Raw genomic sequence first — 17,400 nt, forward strand, 5'->3', positions numbered from 1 at the left:
TTTTAAGTGTCCACTTTCCCAGCCAGACAACCTCATTAAATACATCATATGTCTCATTGGTCACATTTATTTTTTCAAGGAGATCATCCTCTAGGAACCCTCTATTCTCCTGTTCAAGCAAAAACTGTTCACTAAGGCTTCTCTATAAGTATCAATCTGAGTTTGATCCTGTGTCACCTTTTTCTGCTGGATTCCATGTTTGCCGTATTACATTTTGTTTTCTTTATTGCTTTATATCCTTGGTTGGTGAAGTTGATCCTATGAGAACTTCATGAGAATGGATTTAAAGAAGAATATCTTTATTTTTGAAACCTCGCATGTGTGAAAAATGTCTTTGTCTGTGTTGGCACTTGATGTATACTTTGGCTAGGTATAGAATCCTATGCTGAAATCATTTGCCTCTTTAATGATAATACATTTCCCTAAAGTTTTCTAGTGCCAAGGGCTGATGTTGAGAATTCTAATATCTTTTTGGTTCCAAATAATTTTTAGAGAATCTATATTTGTCCCTCTGGACCTGGAAGCTTTTCATCATTCTTCAAGTTCTGAAATGTCATGGTGTTGTGCTTTGGTGGAAATCCTTTTTTTTTTTTTTTTTCATCATTATACTAAGTAGGTCCTTCAGATTAGAAGATGTATGTCCTTCACCTCTGAGACATATCCCCATATTTCTTTTGCATTTTTGTTCCCACTGTTTTTTTGTCTTTTCCTGATTAAATGTTGTAGTTCCTAGATTGATTAATTTTCTTTTCTTTCCCATTGTCTATTTATAATTTGTCTTTTGTACTATTTTTTTTTCTGAGAGTTTATTGATTTTTAACTTTCTACCATTTTATTGGGTTTATTTCAGATCTAGAGTTTTTCTGGGTAATTTTCTCCTCAAAATAAACATTTTGCTGGTGTTAGGAAGTGGTAGTTACCTGGGCAATATGAGTGGAAAGGCACATTAGGGTCTACTCTTCCTTAAACAGTTCATTGACCAGTCACTACCTATGGCCTTTGGTGATACCTGGTGCCTGCAATTCCTGAACCTTCCTGAGATTTTGAAGCATGAGTTGGCTTACTTTTATCTCCTGTCTTTCACTGGAAACACTTGGTGTTCAACCATCATAGCTTTGCTAACTCCTTCCCCTACTATTCATCTTTCAAGATACTCACTACATCTCTCATTCACTGCTGTATTCATGACTATTTTCTTTAACCTTGTGGGTTTATACATTTTTTAATTCATTCAATGTCATTTTAATAGGATTTCAGAAGTGGATAGGGATATATGCATGCATTCAATTTTCTATGTTTAATTAAAACCACTAATTATTCTTTACTAAAGAGTTAGCTGAGATTTCTGATTACTGGTATCTGGAGGAAAAGTCTCAGTTTGAATTCAGGTCGTAGACTTCCCCTTCCTTCCCTCCCTTCCTCCCCTTTTCCACTTCTTTTTCTCTCTCTTTTATTTTTTTTCTTTATCCTTCCCTTCTGTCCTGACTCAATAGACAGAGTTTCAGCCAGTCCACCCTATTTGGCTTCAGAATCTTTAGGCCTAATCTTTACAGTTTTTCTGAATTTCTTATTATATCAAAATTTTTACTTTCTTTTTTATTATGAAATGTTTTACTGCTGCTTCTATGGATCTCAACTCATTCTTTAAATCCTTCTTTGATGGTTATGATGATGACAGGGGCAATGATAGATATACTTATTGAACTGTTAGCATGTACCAATCCCTAAGTGAAGCATATTACATAGATTATCTCCTTTCACTGACTCTATGGGCTAGTTAATCTATTCTCATCAGTAAGAAACTAAAGCTTATGGAGTTTGAATAACTTGCCCAAGAACCTATAGCTGGCAAATTGTGAAACTGGGTTTTAAACAACTACATTCTGACATCAAAGATCAGACTTTACCTTCTACACTGTGCTACATCTTATAGATGGCAAATGATATTCAACAGACATTGATCAGAACATTATTTTGAATGATGAGATTTCCATTAACTGTCAGAAACACTTTCTAACAATAGAATGAGATGCCTAAAGTTAACAGGAGTGATGGTCTAAAATAGATACACAGTGTTTAGATGACCTTGTGTGAGGGGTATGGAGGGCGGAAGTGGTTTCCTGCATTTAGATGGAGCATAGACTTCAAAATCCCTTTAAACTCTTCAAGTTTATGATTCTGACTGTTCTGCTCTTACTTCTCTTCCAGACTATCTCCGAGAAAATTTCTCTTGGGACAATTAGCAGAATTGACATTTTTCTCTTTCACCTAATTTCATTCTCTATGTTGTGTACCAATGGGAAGTATGAAAAGACTATACCCTCTGTATATTTTAGCATTTATATGAAAATAATATTAACTATTATCTATTGAATACTTACCATGTCCAGAAATTGTGCTGAGGATTGTGTAGATATTGTTTCACTTAATCCTCATACCAACCCTGAGAGGCTGGACCATTATCGTCTAATTATCCTTCTAGACCAGAAAAGTTCTGCATTTGGTTGACTTAGTCTACTTGGACTGCCGTAATAAAATACCACAGACTAGGTGGCTTAAACAACTTAAATTTATTTTCTCACAGTTCTAGAGGCTGGAAAAGCCCAAGATCAAGTACAGGCAGTGTTTGGTTTCTAGTAAGGGCCTTCATCCTGGCTTGCAAATGACTGATGGCCTCCTTACCGTATCCTCACATGATGGAAAGAGAGAGAAAGAGATCATTGCCTTTTTATTTCTTTAAGGCTATCAGTTCTATTGGTTTAGGACCCTACCTTTATGACCTCATTTAATTTTAATTACTTTCTGAAAGCCCTGTCTCCAAATATAGTCACATTAGGTGTTGGAGCTTCAATATATGAACTGGGCAGGAGGGGATTGATTTCAACCCATGGCAGTGCTGGACATTCTTTAGCTTGGCTTTAATGGGAAGGTGATGCTGTTTATGTTATTAAGACCCGAAAATGTTTAAGCTTGGAGGAGAGCATCTTTCTATTTTCTGGACTCCCTCTCTTCCCCATGGAGAGGGTTGATATGTTAGACAACAGGACTGTCTTGGTATTTGGCAGAAAGGGCCAACTCTCTTGCTGGTTATCAAAAAGCAAGGAGAATTCAGTGTCTTTGGGTTTGAAGGAACTTGATCCTTTGTTGGGGGAGCCTTTTATTATCCTGATAAAGGACTTCCTTAGGTTGTCTTTAAGAGAAAGTTGGTCTTCTTAGTATACTATCTGTATACTATCTGTGTGTTCTTGGATCAGAGATAACTTCAATGTCAAAATTTAGTTTGTTTCTCCTTTCAATCTGCGTAGCTAACTCGATCCTCTAGAGGCTTTTGGTGACTGTCCATTTCTTTTTCAGGAAGCTAAAGAAACTATTTCGGAAGCTGAAAGATGAGACGGAACCTGGAGAAACTGACTCAGCCCATTCAAAGCATCCAGAACAGTGGGACCTAGACTACAGCTTGGAACCATACACTGGGCTGACTCCAGAGTACATGGAAATGAGTAAGATCTCATGATCTTCTTCTACTGGGGGCAGATTTAGGCAAGGAGTCTGGGAGAGGAGTGAGGGAGGGGGTTAGGGAAATAACTGGTGCAGCCTCTGCTCTTTCCTGGGCTTCATGGGTACACATGTCACTTTCAGTGTCACACGAAAATTGAGGAGGGTGAGGCAGAAAGGGTCCTGGAATAAGAACCAGGAGCAGCTCTTATCACCAAGTAGATATTAGGATGATGCCCTCTTCTCCTTCGGTTTCCTCTTTTTTACCTGTGGAATGAGAAGTTTGGTATCCCAGGTCCCTTCCCATGGTTTCTGTCATTGATAAAGCTGAAAGTGAAATAGCGAAGTCTGACATTTAAGAATATAGTTCCCATTCAGGAAGAGTAAAGTCATCCTATGATCCTCGGGACAAGGGTGTATACATCTTTGACATGCAGAATATAGGAGAGTTCCCTACTCTGATCCAGCAGAGCTGGGTAAAATGTCAGCTTTTCTCTTTGAAAAGTTGGGGATGCTTTGTGTAGGGGATGAGAGATAGATTTCTAGTTAAAGAGCCTCTGGTCATTCTTGAATAAGATTTTAAAGCAGGAGCTCATGTAGTACAGGCTGATAGAACACAGTTTAACATGTGATTCGGAAGCCATGAGTTTTCCATTATGAGAAGTGTACCATCTTAGACCTTCAAACTCTTAGCTACTTGTGAATAATCCTGATTTTTTATTGAGGTAGATATTTGAGAAACCTCTTTCCAAGATTCGGAACTAATGAGTTAAAAACATAAAACCAAGGTCGGACGTATTATCTAAATGTTTACTCAGTCTAGAGTGTTGGAGAAACATTAATCAGATCCAACTGAGACTCACTCAGTACTTATTATCATTGTATTTCCATAATGACTCCTGCTTTCTTTGGTCAGTCACATTAATAGGCAGCCACCAAAGCGTCTCTGTGTACCAGGTGCCTCATTCATTATTTCTAATGGATATTTATTCTCTTCTGTTTGCAAGAATGTTGTGTATGTATGTTAAGGGTAGAGAGAGGGACAGGGTCTAGATTAGATGGCTACAAAAGGTCTTTTCCAGCCCCGAGGAGCTAAAATTCCAGGCAAAGCCTGGGCTTTGTATTCTAAATAAACTCCTAGGAGAAGTAACAATTGTTATGTCTGTTTCAGAAACAATAGGCAAAGAAAATATCAAGACCCAGTTTATGTAAACACAAAGCTTCCTTATGCTTTTCACCTTTAGCTAAGTGCTACCTCTAATCCCTCTCCAATCAGATATTTACACAGAGATGATGACTCGTATTTCAGATGCCATTCTATGCTTGCCATCCTCTCAGAAAGAAATTGCTGCCAGAGATTGAGGCTTTCATTTGGCAAAGGGTTTACATTAGAAATCCTTGAGCTCTGTCTTTCAACTTCCACTCTCCAATTTTAGCCTCTCACCCCCACCACCCAATAATCTGTATAGGTTTTACATGCCCGTTTGAACAGATAGCTGGCTATTTCCAGCTTCCTCTTTTGAGCGATTAAGAGCTGAGACCCTTGAGCCATAGTCCCTGGGTTCAAATTCTGACTCTGTCACCAACTAGCTGGACAGCTTTGGGTAAGTGGCTAACCTTTATGTGTCTCGATTTGTTTTAGTGGTAAAGATAAAAATAAATAAATAAATAAATAAATAAATAAATAAATAAATAAATAACCATAGTGTCTGCCTCATGGGATTGCTCTTTTTAGTGAATTAATATCTGGGAAGTGCTTCGAAGAATGTCTAGCACCTATAAAAGTTGTGTTAAGTGTCAAGTATTGTTGTTTCTCTTAATGGCCTTGAGAGCCTAGGAAGGCGGAATGTAGGCAGACATGCTTCACTTTGTCAGCTGTTGTATCATTGAATAGACAACCACTCTGTTCAAACTCGAGCACTTACAAATTAATGAGAAGAGGAAAAATACAAGGACTAGATGTGATGATTTCTAGAAGAAATTCACACCAAGATTATAGAGAGTAAAATTTATAGTATAGATTTAACACACACACACGCGTGCGCGCGCACCCTATTTACAGGTTATAAAGGAATGGAACAATCATATAGCAGAAAGTTTGAAAATAGAAAAAAGAAGGAACATCTCCCCAAACTTTCCTTATACAAGTCCAACTTTGTTAGAATTTTAGTGCCATTTCATAAACACTTTTTTGTTATATATATGATTAAAAAAATAAAGTGATTATACACATTTGCTTTTCTTTTTTCACTTAACATTCTGTGAATAAGTATTCCAAGTTGTCATATAATATTCAATGAATTGCTGCATAGTAAATAATCTCTCTCATAAATGTACCATAGTTTATTTACCTATCTTTCGATGATGTGCATTAGAGGCTCATTTTCCAATTCTTCCTCTATTTTAATAATCTAATGTATACTATTTTTATGCATATAATCTTTTGCACATGTAGTATTATTTCCTCACAATAGATTTCCACAGGTGTGATTACTATGTCTGACATATGGCCATTGTATGATTCTTGATTTATTTTACCAAATTGCTTTCTGAAAGGATTAGTTCACCTACCCACAGGCAATATACGAAATGCTCTTCTGTTGAGTACACGTTATTCAGTATCCTGAAGTCATGTGATACGGATGAATTATCAATGCATAGTAAGCTTGAGATCTTGAGATTCCCAGGCTCTATTCCCACCTCATTTCTAAATATTCCAGCCTGATCTTTAAGCTTTTCATAGTGCTTCCTCTGTGAAGTCTTCCTTCCGAATAGAATTCCTGAGAGGAACCATCATCTGCTTTTCTGTCTCGGCATTGCAGTTGATACACACACTGATGGAGTATCTTACAGAAGCATATCTGTTCTTCAGCAGACTCAGTTTATTAGATTCTAAAGATCAGTGAGTAAGGACTAAGGCTTATTCATGTTCATTTCCTCCGGAGCCTTGTACATTTCCTGGCGCATTACAGGCACATCATACATCTGATAAACAAAGATAAGTGAATGGATGAATGAATTTATTAATTAATGTGGGAAGATTTCTTAACAGAGGTAAGTTTTTTATTACTTTAAGCTGTAAATGAAAGATCGTTTCTAAAACAGGGCTTTGTTGATGGGATGTTCTGAAGAGTTTTCCAGCTTTGAGCAGGCCCAATTTACTCATCTCAAAAGTAGGTTCAATGATAATAGCACCTACCTTGCTTGTTAGGATGGTTTAGAGAAGTAAGTGATGAACAGAAAGCAGTTAAAAAACAATGCTTAGTAGACCTATACTCTCATAGAATATTAGCTGCCATTGTTATTGTCAGGAGTTCAATTTCTTTCTTTTTAATCTAGGAATTGACTAAATATAGTTTGAAGCCCCTGAATGTAGTGAGCCCTGGAGGTTCTTCCTGTCCATAATGTGAGGTTGAGCAGTATGTTTAAAGACAGAGGGTACCAGACTCCAAAGCCAATCTGACTCACATTCAGAAGCCTGAGATATAAACATTCCAAGATGTTTGTCCTTTCAAAGAACCCCAAGCCCTAGGGCTCTACTTGACAAATCTGGCATCTCAAATGTGCTCTTTTGTCATTTGTTTAACTAAAATGACAAACTTTTGTTCCTCTAGTCATCCAAAATATAATCACCATTGTCTTCCTGACTCAGGAATTTAATTACCTTTCTTAGCGTCTTCCTCCAGCTTTTTAAATGCAGCCTAAACTCTGAGGCCCTGAAGCTATTAATGTGGGTGATGAGATGAATTTCTTCTGTTATTCACATAGTCTTTAGAGGAAATCTGATTTTTCTTGAGTCAGGAATTTACATCTTGTCAAACTCTAATAGAAAGGGAGGTGTGTTGGTAATTGCATATTTGCTGGTACATTTCTTTGGAGTGATAGCCAGATAATTCTAAAGGACCGGGGGCTGTCATTCTCCCCTGCTCTCTGGGTTTATAAGCCAAGACCTGTAAGACTCACTCAGCTGATGGAAACGCATGGGGCAGGCCCACCTTGGAGACCAGGACACCAACACCTCTGCAGCTGCATCCCAGTTGCCTCATCACCTTGTAAGCTAAAACTCCTGGGCTCAGGAGGAATGTGCATGACTTGATGTAGACCCTGTCCTCTTCTGCATAAAGTCCTTTCTGGGCTCAGGAGGAATGTGCATGACTTGATGTAGACCCTGTCCTCTTCTGCATAAAGTCCTTTCTGACTTTGCATCCACCCTAGCTGGGGAGAGGTTTGCTCAGTATGATCCTGAGCTTCTTTTACCTATGGTGCCTTACCTCACCAACGCCTCCTCTACTAAGAATTTTGGATTCCCATTGAAGCCCTTGCCACTTCTCTCTGATTTACTGCGAACGCCTCCCTACCTCATCCCCCAGCTTCTTTTCTCACTCCCTCTTCCCCTTTTCTCACTTTTAAAAATAGCTTTTCTAAACTGCAATTCAGACCATATTATCTTTTCTATTTAAAGTCCTTCAGTGCCCCTAGAGAGAAAATTCAAATCCCCTAGCATAGCACATAAGGGGCATCCATGAGCTGCTCCTGCTTTACTGGCCCTTGATGGTGCCAACATGTGCACATCTGGTTATCTCGTATTACCAGGCCTGAAGCTGCCTGTGCTACCCTGTCTGCCTGCCACAAGTTCTTGCTGAGCTGTGCAGGCTAAGGCACATCTCGTGGAGGCGGTTTTTTTGTTGTTGTTGTTGTTTTTGGGGGGGAGGGGGTTCTCCCATGCTCAGTTCCTCTCTCCTCTTGCATTGGCTTTGATACAGAAGAACATGTGAGTGCTTTGAGGGCAGAGACTAAGTCTTACTTCTCTCTGATCACAACACTCAGCACAGTTCCTGGAACGTGCTAAGAGCTCAGTAAAGTAGTTCTTGAATGAATGGCTCTTTAATTCCCCTTCTTTTAGCAGCAGGAAAATGAAGGCCTCAGTTCTCTTTATTTTATGACATTTGGGCCGGCCTCCCATTTCACTGTAGACATATTTATATATATTTTAATATGCAGCAATTTTCATCTCCCAAGACCAAAGTAAACCCTGTTTATTATCAGGGTTTCCCTCAAAGGAAAGTCATTTCTGGTTTTAATTTGCTCCTTTGCCTTCGGGGACCAGGTCATTGGCGGAAGTGGACAGAGTGGAATGCTCTCACTCATACTTGGATTTCAACTCAACTCCAATTTCAAGTCTTTCTCTTTTTGTGGACCCCCTCCCAGCCATCCTTGAGGGTAGCGGTATGTCAGGACCTTTGCTGGGCACAGGGGACAGAGGCAACAGATAGGGCCCGGGCCCTCCAGGCCCTCAGGGCCTAGCGGCAGAGTGATAGGCAAACAGTTATAAGAAAGGGCCTCCTTTCTTAGGAAAAAATAGAAAAAAATCAGCTCACTGCTTGCTTGAGAGGTTTGGTCTTTGCCAGCTTCCATGTGACCAAGCAAAGATGTATTGTAGAGAATTGTCCATTCTCGTCTTTGTCCTATAATTGCCCACTCAGTGAGCATCCTTGGGTTTTAGAAACTGCCTACTGGAGCAGAACAAACTCGGGACCGGAAACAAGAGGCTCGTCTCCCAGTTGCCATCCCAGACTTGTTTGGGGACGTGGCCAGGAAGAGAATCCATCGCAGGGGAAACATTTCGCAGCCCTGGCCCCACCGTCCTGCAGGCCCTTAGCTGAGAAATCCTCACTCGCATCACCATTCCTTCGCTCTTCTGTCTCCACACACCTGCACCCAGTGGGCGACCCTTTCCTCTGGATTATCTCCGAAAGCTGCTCCTGTGTGTAGCTTCTTAGCTTCCTACGCTTCTCGCTTTTTCTACAGTTCTCTTTAACACAGCCGCTTGCAACCACCATCTTACTACTGCCCTGGTTATTCTTTCCAGGGTGTAGTATTGGTCTTACCGTATATTGTTCAGAAACCTCCAGGGTCTCATACCCTTAGCAAGGCCTTCATAGGAAATCCTGTCCATTTATTTAACCCTAGGCCTTTTTTATACATCCTAGGTCTAGCCCAAATGAACCCCGCAGACCATTTCTCACCCACGGCCTATATTTTACTTCTGACCTTACATCTATATTCTCTTTGCCCTGGAATCCCCTGTGCCTTCCCATTCCCGTGACCAAAACCGGCCCTTGTGTCACCTCCTCCCCAAAGCACCTTCCCATCCCTCTCCTCTCTCCTTCCTCAGTATGTTAGCCCCCTTCTCCAACAAGATTTCAGACAACCCATCACCTAAGACAGTAATGCCTGTTGGTAACTAATTTCCCAAGGACAGGTTCCTTCAACTGTGGGGCCTTGCACAGCACCCGCCACAGCGTGGGCACAGAAAACATCGGGCAAACCTGTAACGGAGCGACTGAACGAATGAGGATGTCGTTTATCTCGTGACCCCTTTCTCTCATCTAAGACGAAACCATCTCGCTTCTAGTAACGTTGCCATCGATTCTCATTTAATGGGCCGATAATCCAGTGAGGGGATCATCAAGAATGGTGGTTATCCTTGTTTCTCTTTCTCTGCCTCCTTTCGCTTTCACGTCTACCCCTCTCCCTCTTCCCTTTCACCTCTGCTTTCTCCCCTCCCCCACCCCAGCCCTATTATGTACTCCGTTCCAGAAAGTAAGCCAGGGAAATAAGAGAAGGCGTAATGTGAACCCATCCACGCTGCTCATAGGTAGCAGCTCTGAGAAACAGCCCGGTGAGAGAGAAGACTGAAGTCCACACATATCAGAACCTTGCTGGAGGCAATTGTTTCTGCCATCCCCATAGATAAATAGGACTCGGTGCCAGTAATCATACCACCACTTCTGTCTTCAAAGTGAAAGCCCTTTTATCTTCAGATGATCATTGTCAGGCAGAGTGAGAACAGTACCTCTCTTTCCCAGGGTGTCTAATTTTGCCTTTTTCTAGCAATGAGACCTTAGCCAGGTCATATCATCTTCTCTGGGCCTCAGCTTTCCTCCTTGACATTACAGTTGACCCTTGAACAATTCAGGGGTTAGAGGCACCGACCCCCACACAGTCGAAAATCTGCATATAATTTTTGACTCCCCAAAAACTTAACTACTGTTGACTGGAAAGCCTTACCAATAACATAAACAGTCAATTAACACATATTTTTGTATGTCATATGTATTATCTACTGTATTCTTACAACAAAGTAAGCTAGAGAAAAGACAATGTTAAGAAAATCGCAAGGAAGAGAAAATACATTTACAGCAGCGTACCGTATTTATCAATACCATAAATTTTAAAAAATCTGTGTATAAGTGGACCCGGGCAGTTCAAATCGTGTTATGCAAGAAGCAGCTACCTGTGTAGGGAATTAGACCAGCCGATGGGGTTCTCCTTGCAGAGAGTCCATGGTCAGGACCAATTGTGTAATGTGGCACAAGTAATGTGCTACGACTAATTACTACTAATGATATATTTAAGAAATATAAGGTTAAATTGTCAATGTCACCCTTACTTTCTCACATTTCTAGATAGTTTTTTGAGAGAGCAAGGGAGGTTTCAGCATGCACAACACCTGGCTACACTACCAGAAGTGACTGGCGTGCGTAGTAACCGTTTTACATTGAGTGTCTTCACAAGAATCACTGGACCAGGTGATTCTCAGGGGCTCTTCCAGTGCTGGTGTCTTAGTTCATACATACCAGCTGGACGAATGCTTCTGGAAGCCAAGAGTCCCCGGGAGCGAGGCGAGTTGCCTAAGGTCACCCCAAAGACCCATGAGTGGAACTGACTCTAGAACCACTTTCCAGACAATTCACAAGAGAATTTTACCAGGACCTGTGAGTGGAGTGGAGTGGAGTGGACTGAGGTTCCTTCGGGACAAGTTAGACCTCCCCGATTCCAGAAAGGTCCTTGTCTTGGGCTTCGAACAAAAATGAGCGCAGTGAAACCAAAGCTGCCCGCTCCCTCTGCTGTGCCTGATGCGGTGACCCTGGCCCTGCTCTCAGCTGTCAGCTTCCTTCCCCAGTGATCCCCAGGACCACCCATGCAGACAGGAAGTACGCTGAGCCCACTCCAAGCCTGTCAGTTGTAATGGCGAGGCAGGTCATCAGTTAAGGGAGGCAGCAGGGAGAGATGTATTATATTTACTTTTTTCTAAATTGTGCTGGAACCAGGGCCCAAGGCCCAGCAGGCATGGGGGAGGGGCCGTGAGGTAAAGTGGAAGCTGGGAGTGGGGGGAAGGCTGGCAGTCAGCCTGCGGAGGGGACATTGGGGGTAGGGAGCTACCTCTGGGCACGATTTTTGGTGGGGATGGGCTGGCTCCAGACAAAGAGTAACCTGAGAGTGAGGGATTAAGCTGGAAAAACCTGCGAGGGGAGCAGCGAGCTTTCGAGGGAATCTCCAATATCAAACCCTTTTCCTGAAGAGCTTACTAAGAAGGACTTCAAGGGTAGGCTCCCACCCCCCATCTCTGAGGGGAGGAAAGAATGCTGGCCCAGGAGCAAGCCTTGACATTAATCATCACTGTCCCCAACCCCAAAATGGGGCTTCAAAGCCGCTTTGCCGCAGGCCCCTCGCAGCCCAGTTGTGGAGTTTTCCTCGGGGCCCAATGAGAGGAAATACTTCAGCTGCTTTGAGAGCTGCAAACTAAGCTGTCTGGACAAATTTTACAGAATAGAATTTGGCATAAAAACGTGAGCCTAAATTTAATCCTATGAGGAGAGAATAGTGATAAGTTCCAAAGAATCACCACTTTATCAGAAAAATAAGTGACACAACTGTCAGTTTTTTTCACCTGTGGCCTAGGTTCATGTTATTCACTAAATTGTGATGGAAGCATCTTGAGGGCAATATTTATGTCTCATGTATTCACAGCACTTAGCCACAGGACCTGTCATACAGTAGGTACTCAGGAAATGTTTGATGAAGAAGGTAGAAAAAGAAAGAATGAAAAAGGTGGTCCTGTAGTGACGACCTTGAAAACGAAGTGACAGCTGGACTCTGTGGACATCACCAATCCTCGGAGTTCTCCAGATACCCTGGCTGTATTGATTTAGCTAGGTCAATCTACCCTTTTCTTGCCTTCAGGGGTCAAGATTCCTATTTAGAAGTGCTTATAATTAAGGAATGCTATCCCCCTAAGTAAGTAAGAGCAGGTCTCCTATAGCAAATTAATAGACAAATTAATTTCTAGGTAGTTCAAGCAAGATCCCCCATGTAATAGTCAATTGCTAGCACTACGATAATGCTTTATAACAAATACCCCCAAAGTCTCAGTGACTTAACAGGGACAGAGAATAAAGAACAATGGAAAGAGCTGGCTCCAGATGCTATTGAGTACCCCACCCTGGAAATGGCCAGGTAAAAGTGGCTGCTTATTAAAGAAGAATAGAAAGGACTGAGGCTTCAGATAGAGTGGACTTTTCTTAGGTGACACTCAAGTTCCTTCCAGCTCTGATATTCTTATATTCTTTGGTCACAGGTGGTAGAGATCACATTGGGTAACTTCCAAGTTTCCAGCAGAGGGGGAATATGTAAAATTAGTCCCATGGATACCTTAGGTGTAAGTGACACAAAAATCCAGAATATATGCCCAACCATCAGCACTGAAGCCTGCGCATTCCGTCACAGAACTCCAAGTGTGTGTGCAGCAAGGCAGTGGTTCACAGGACCAGGAAACCCCTTTCCCAAGGCCATCCTGTTTATACAAACTGAGTCATCCCGCTGGAAAATCAAGCACCTGCCATTTTCTCCAAATGGCACCTAAATGCAGTTTAGACTGCATCCAGGGTCTCATTCAAGTATTTCTGGGAAGTAGGGTGAGTCACAGGTCATTTTCTTCTCTTGCTTCTGAAGCATACACTGTTTGTCATCATCTGTGCAGGCAGTTTTTCTCCCCATAAATACTGAAAAGGCAAGAGTAAATCTGGACGCCATATCCTTCAGGGTACTACTGCAGAAGGTTCCTGGCACACAAGAGATAGACGCCCAGTCAGTGCTTGAGGGATGAATGAATGAATGAATGAATGGCAGTCTTTTAAGTTGAAACTTACTAAAAACTCTTTTGTTTTTCCATTTCTCTTCTTGTTTTAACAACCAGGAAGCTCAGAGTGAAGTTCGTTGCTCAACTATAGCCCCATTATGGGTCCTAAGTGTTTGAACATTTGTTTCTCCCTCTTTTCTCTGTTCTTTATTTCTTTTTTTTCTAAAATTCCATAAATCTCACTGTGTGTTCTTTTTGTTGACTTTTTCATAGTCTTTTGGATAGATGTAAAGGCAAAGGAGTGACACAGACAAAGGTCCTTGGTAATGATGATTTGTTGCTTGGGAACGTCTTTCCAATCATAACTAGTTTCATTACCCTTCCACCTCACTGACTGCATGACCACAGCCCATATAAGTGGATGGGATGATGATGGATAGATGGGAGGAAGGACGAATGAGTAACTGGCCTTCGCATTCCCATTTTGCAGGTGGATAAAGTAAATAAGAGGAGTGAGTAAGCCAGGTCATTCATTTGTTTACTCAGTAAATGTTTGTTGGAAATTCACCAGGCTGTTCTCTGAAAATCAGAAATGTATCCGCAGATCTCACCGACTCATTCTCACGTTTTAAGAAGCTGAACAGAGTCCACTGATTTAAGGGGCGGAGGTGGCACAAATACAAGGCAAACAGGAACAATGACACAGAAGACAACAGGGATAGAAGACGTGTGTGTCTGAATGAAGACACTTTGGAGAATGAATATATCTGTACAAGAAGATTAGAAATTAGATTGGAGAAGGTTCACTAAAGGAAACCTGAGATGGATGAGAGTAACAAGAAGAGACACTGCTGCATTATGGTTGAATATTCACATTTTCTGTGGTGTAAGAACATTGAATTTAGTTGGCATCAAAAACTCCCTGTGTTTCCCAGCTTCATCACTTGCTAGGTGTGTGGCCCTGGGAAAATTATTACACCTCTCTGAGACTCAGTCTTCTTACTCATAAGATGGAGATGATAATATTTGACACTGAAGATTATTTTATGAACCAGATGGCATGCTGCATGCACATGGTGGATGTTTAGGAAACATTGGTTGATGCTCCATGGCCTCTGAGGGTTTGGAGTTTCACTTAGAGGATGGGGAAGGGAAGCAATGGGCAGATTTTTCCAGCCCTTTTCTGTGGCCATCAGTAGAGTTTACCTCTGAAGGCTCCCATGATCCTAGCTAGGTTTGCTCCCAAAGCAGAGAAGAGAGCTTCTTATGGACTGGTCTGTATTGCACTACCATTCTGAGCTGCACTGTTATTACTAGACGGAATTCTTTTTTTTTTTTTTAATTAATTAACTAATTTTTTAATGGCGACATTGGTTAATGAAATCCAATACGTTTTAGCTGTACACTTTAACAGTATGGCGCATATATATATATATATATATGTATATATATATGTATATATATATACACACATACACACACACACACATACATACATACATACATATATATATATGTATGTATGTATGTATGTATACATACATACATATATATATATATGTATGTATGTATGTATGTATTTACACTGTGTGTTCACCTCCCATAGTTAGATTTCTTTCTGTCACCACATATTTGACCCTCGTTACCCTATCTACCTCCCCCCTCCTCCCTCACCCTCTACCCTCTGATAACCAGTAGTCTATAGTCCATGTCCATGAGTCTCTGTTTGTCCTGTTCATTTGTTGCTTTTAGGTTTATATCCCATATATAAATAATAACATGTGGTTTTCAACTTTTTCTGTCTGGCTTATTTTGTTTAGCATGATTATCTCAAGGTCCATCCATGTTGTTGCACATGGCAGTATTTCATCTCTTCTTCTGGCTGAGTAATATTCCATTGTATATATGTACCACAGCTTCTTTAGCCAATCATCTATCATAGGACACTTTGGTTGCTTTCATGTGTGGCCACCGTGAATGATGCTACTATGAACATTGGTGTGCAAATATATTTTCAGATATGGGTTTTCAAGTCTTTGGGGTAAAGACCCAGTAGAGGGGTTGCTGGGTCATATGGTAGATCAATTCTTAGTTTTTTAAGGCACGTCCATACTGTTTTCCATAGTGGCTGTACCAATTTGCAGTCCCACCAGCAGTGTGTGATGGTTCCTTTTTCTCCACACGCTCTCCAACATTTATTACTTGTCTTGTTGATTATAACTGTTCTAACAGGTGTGAGATGGTATCTCACGTGGTTTGATTTGCACTTCCCTAATAGCTAGTGATGTTGAACTAGCGTATATTTGTTGGTCATTTGTATATCCTCTGGGGAGAAGTGTTTGTTTAGGTTCTCTGCCCATTTTTGATTGTTGTCGTTGTTTTGTTATTGAGTTGTATGAGTTCTTTGTATATTTTGCATATTAGGCCCTTATCAGAGGCATTGCTTGCAAATATATTTTCCCATTCGGATGGTTGTCTCTACCTTGTTGATTTCTTTTGCTGAGCAGAAGCTTTTTAGTTTGATGTAGTCGCATTCATTTATTTTAGCTTTTACTTCCCTTGCTTTTGAGTAGACTGAATTCTCGAGTAACAGGACTCTCAAGAAGTCATTAGTCTTTACATCGGAAGAAGCTAATATTTTACCATTTATATAGGGGTAAAGAAAAAGCAGAGGCTAAGTGTACCTTAATGACAAAGAAATGAAGAAAATGAGCCTTGCCAGTCTGTCCCAGTGTTGTAGTGATTTGTATGCAGTAAACTCTTAACACTTAAGCTGCTACTTCAAGCATGTTCCTTCCTGTTATGACTTCCAGGGTTTCTGAGTTGAGCTCGATTCATTGTATAAATCCCAGGCGACTCCATGCAGATTGCAAGGGAATTCCACTCATTATCTTTATTTCCTAAGTAGTTTGTTTGTGAATTTGGATCAGCAGATTTCCAAAGATCTTAACTACCAACCATGTAGTAAACTTTCAGGTACCTCTTTTACTTGTTCTTCAAGTCAAGCCCAGTCAGTGGTCAGGAATCTGTGACGTCTTCATGGTCCCTGGTGAGAGTGAATTACTTCTGCCCTAGTGCTCCAAAGCACTCTGTTAATGCTGTCCTTACAGTTCTAACTCCATGACACTGGCAGGAATTGTTAACCTGTTCATCTTTCCCTCTGAGTTCTTGGGAGAATGACTCAGTAATCTACTTATCTTTGTTTCCTAGCAATGAGCATGGTGCCCACTATATAAAATGTGTTCAGTAAATGCTTATTGGATGAATGAATGTATGAATGAATGAATGGTGAATGATGGACATTGAGAACCCTCTTCTATTTTTGTCACGACTTCTCTTGTTTTACTAAGCAATAGAGGACCCTGCTGAGGAACCAGCACATGCCCTTCCTTCTCATTATCCCTTCCTCTTTACTTGGTCAATCAACACTTGCAATTCTTTTTCAACCAGATTGTCTCACTGCTGAATACAGATGACTTCCCTTGCTCTTAGGAGAAGGGGACTACTGGGCACAGCCTTGAAATATGGGCTGATGAAATAAATGGTGATGACCTTCCCTGGCTGTGTTTTTACATAAGTGTTTATAATAATGGGCTGATCCTGGCTGAACCTTTTCAGTATCTGCCTTCTGAGTGAGAAGACAAACTCACATCAATATGTCCCTCAATTATTCCCTTGCGTTGCTTATTGATGGCTCATGAAAGAGAGGATTCTTAAGTTCCCAGTTTTCAATCCCCTTAAGCAATTCTATTGCTTTTACTAAATTAGAGGAAGTTAAAAAAAAATCTATGATTATTTTCATTAGAATGGGACTCCTGTTTTTACTCACTTTCTTCAAAGTCTTCTAATTACAGCATTGAGAACTGTTGTGTGGAGGTGTTCATTACTTCGAGTTCCCACCTTGCCTCACCATCTCTAAGTATAATGCTTTCCCTTCACACATTTTAGTTGTCTGCCTCTTTTTCTGTTTGTTTTGTGTTTAC

General features: G+C 40.9%; 1 protein-coding gene across 3 annotated transcripts in view; it reads left to right on the forward strand.

Moving 5' to 3' along the window:
- Nucleotides 1-17,400, forward strand: part of ANO2 (anoctamin 2) — a 291,146-nt gene that overhangs the window by 252,434 nt on the left and 21,312 nt on the right. For all 3 annotated transcript variants that reach the window (XM_016162765.2, XM_016162764.2, XM_016162767.2), the window contains one exon: nt 3,355-3,500. In XM_016162765.2, coding sequence (XP_016018251.2) covers nt 3,355-3,500 — 146 coding nt within the window. The remainder of the gene's footprint in view (nt 1-3,354; nt 3,501-17,400) is intronic.

Source organism: Rousettus aegyptiacus, unplaced genomic scaffold, assembly GCF_014176215.1.
Source record: "Rousettus aegyptiacus isolate mRouAeg1 unplaced genomic scaffold, mRouAeg1.p scaffold_m13_p_2, whole genome shotgun sequence".
Taxonomy (NCBI): domain Eukaryota; kingdom Metazoa; phylum Chordata; class Mammalia; order Chiroptera; family Pteropodidae; genus Rousettus; species Rousettus aegyptiacus.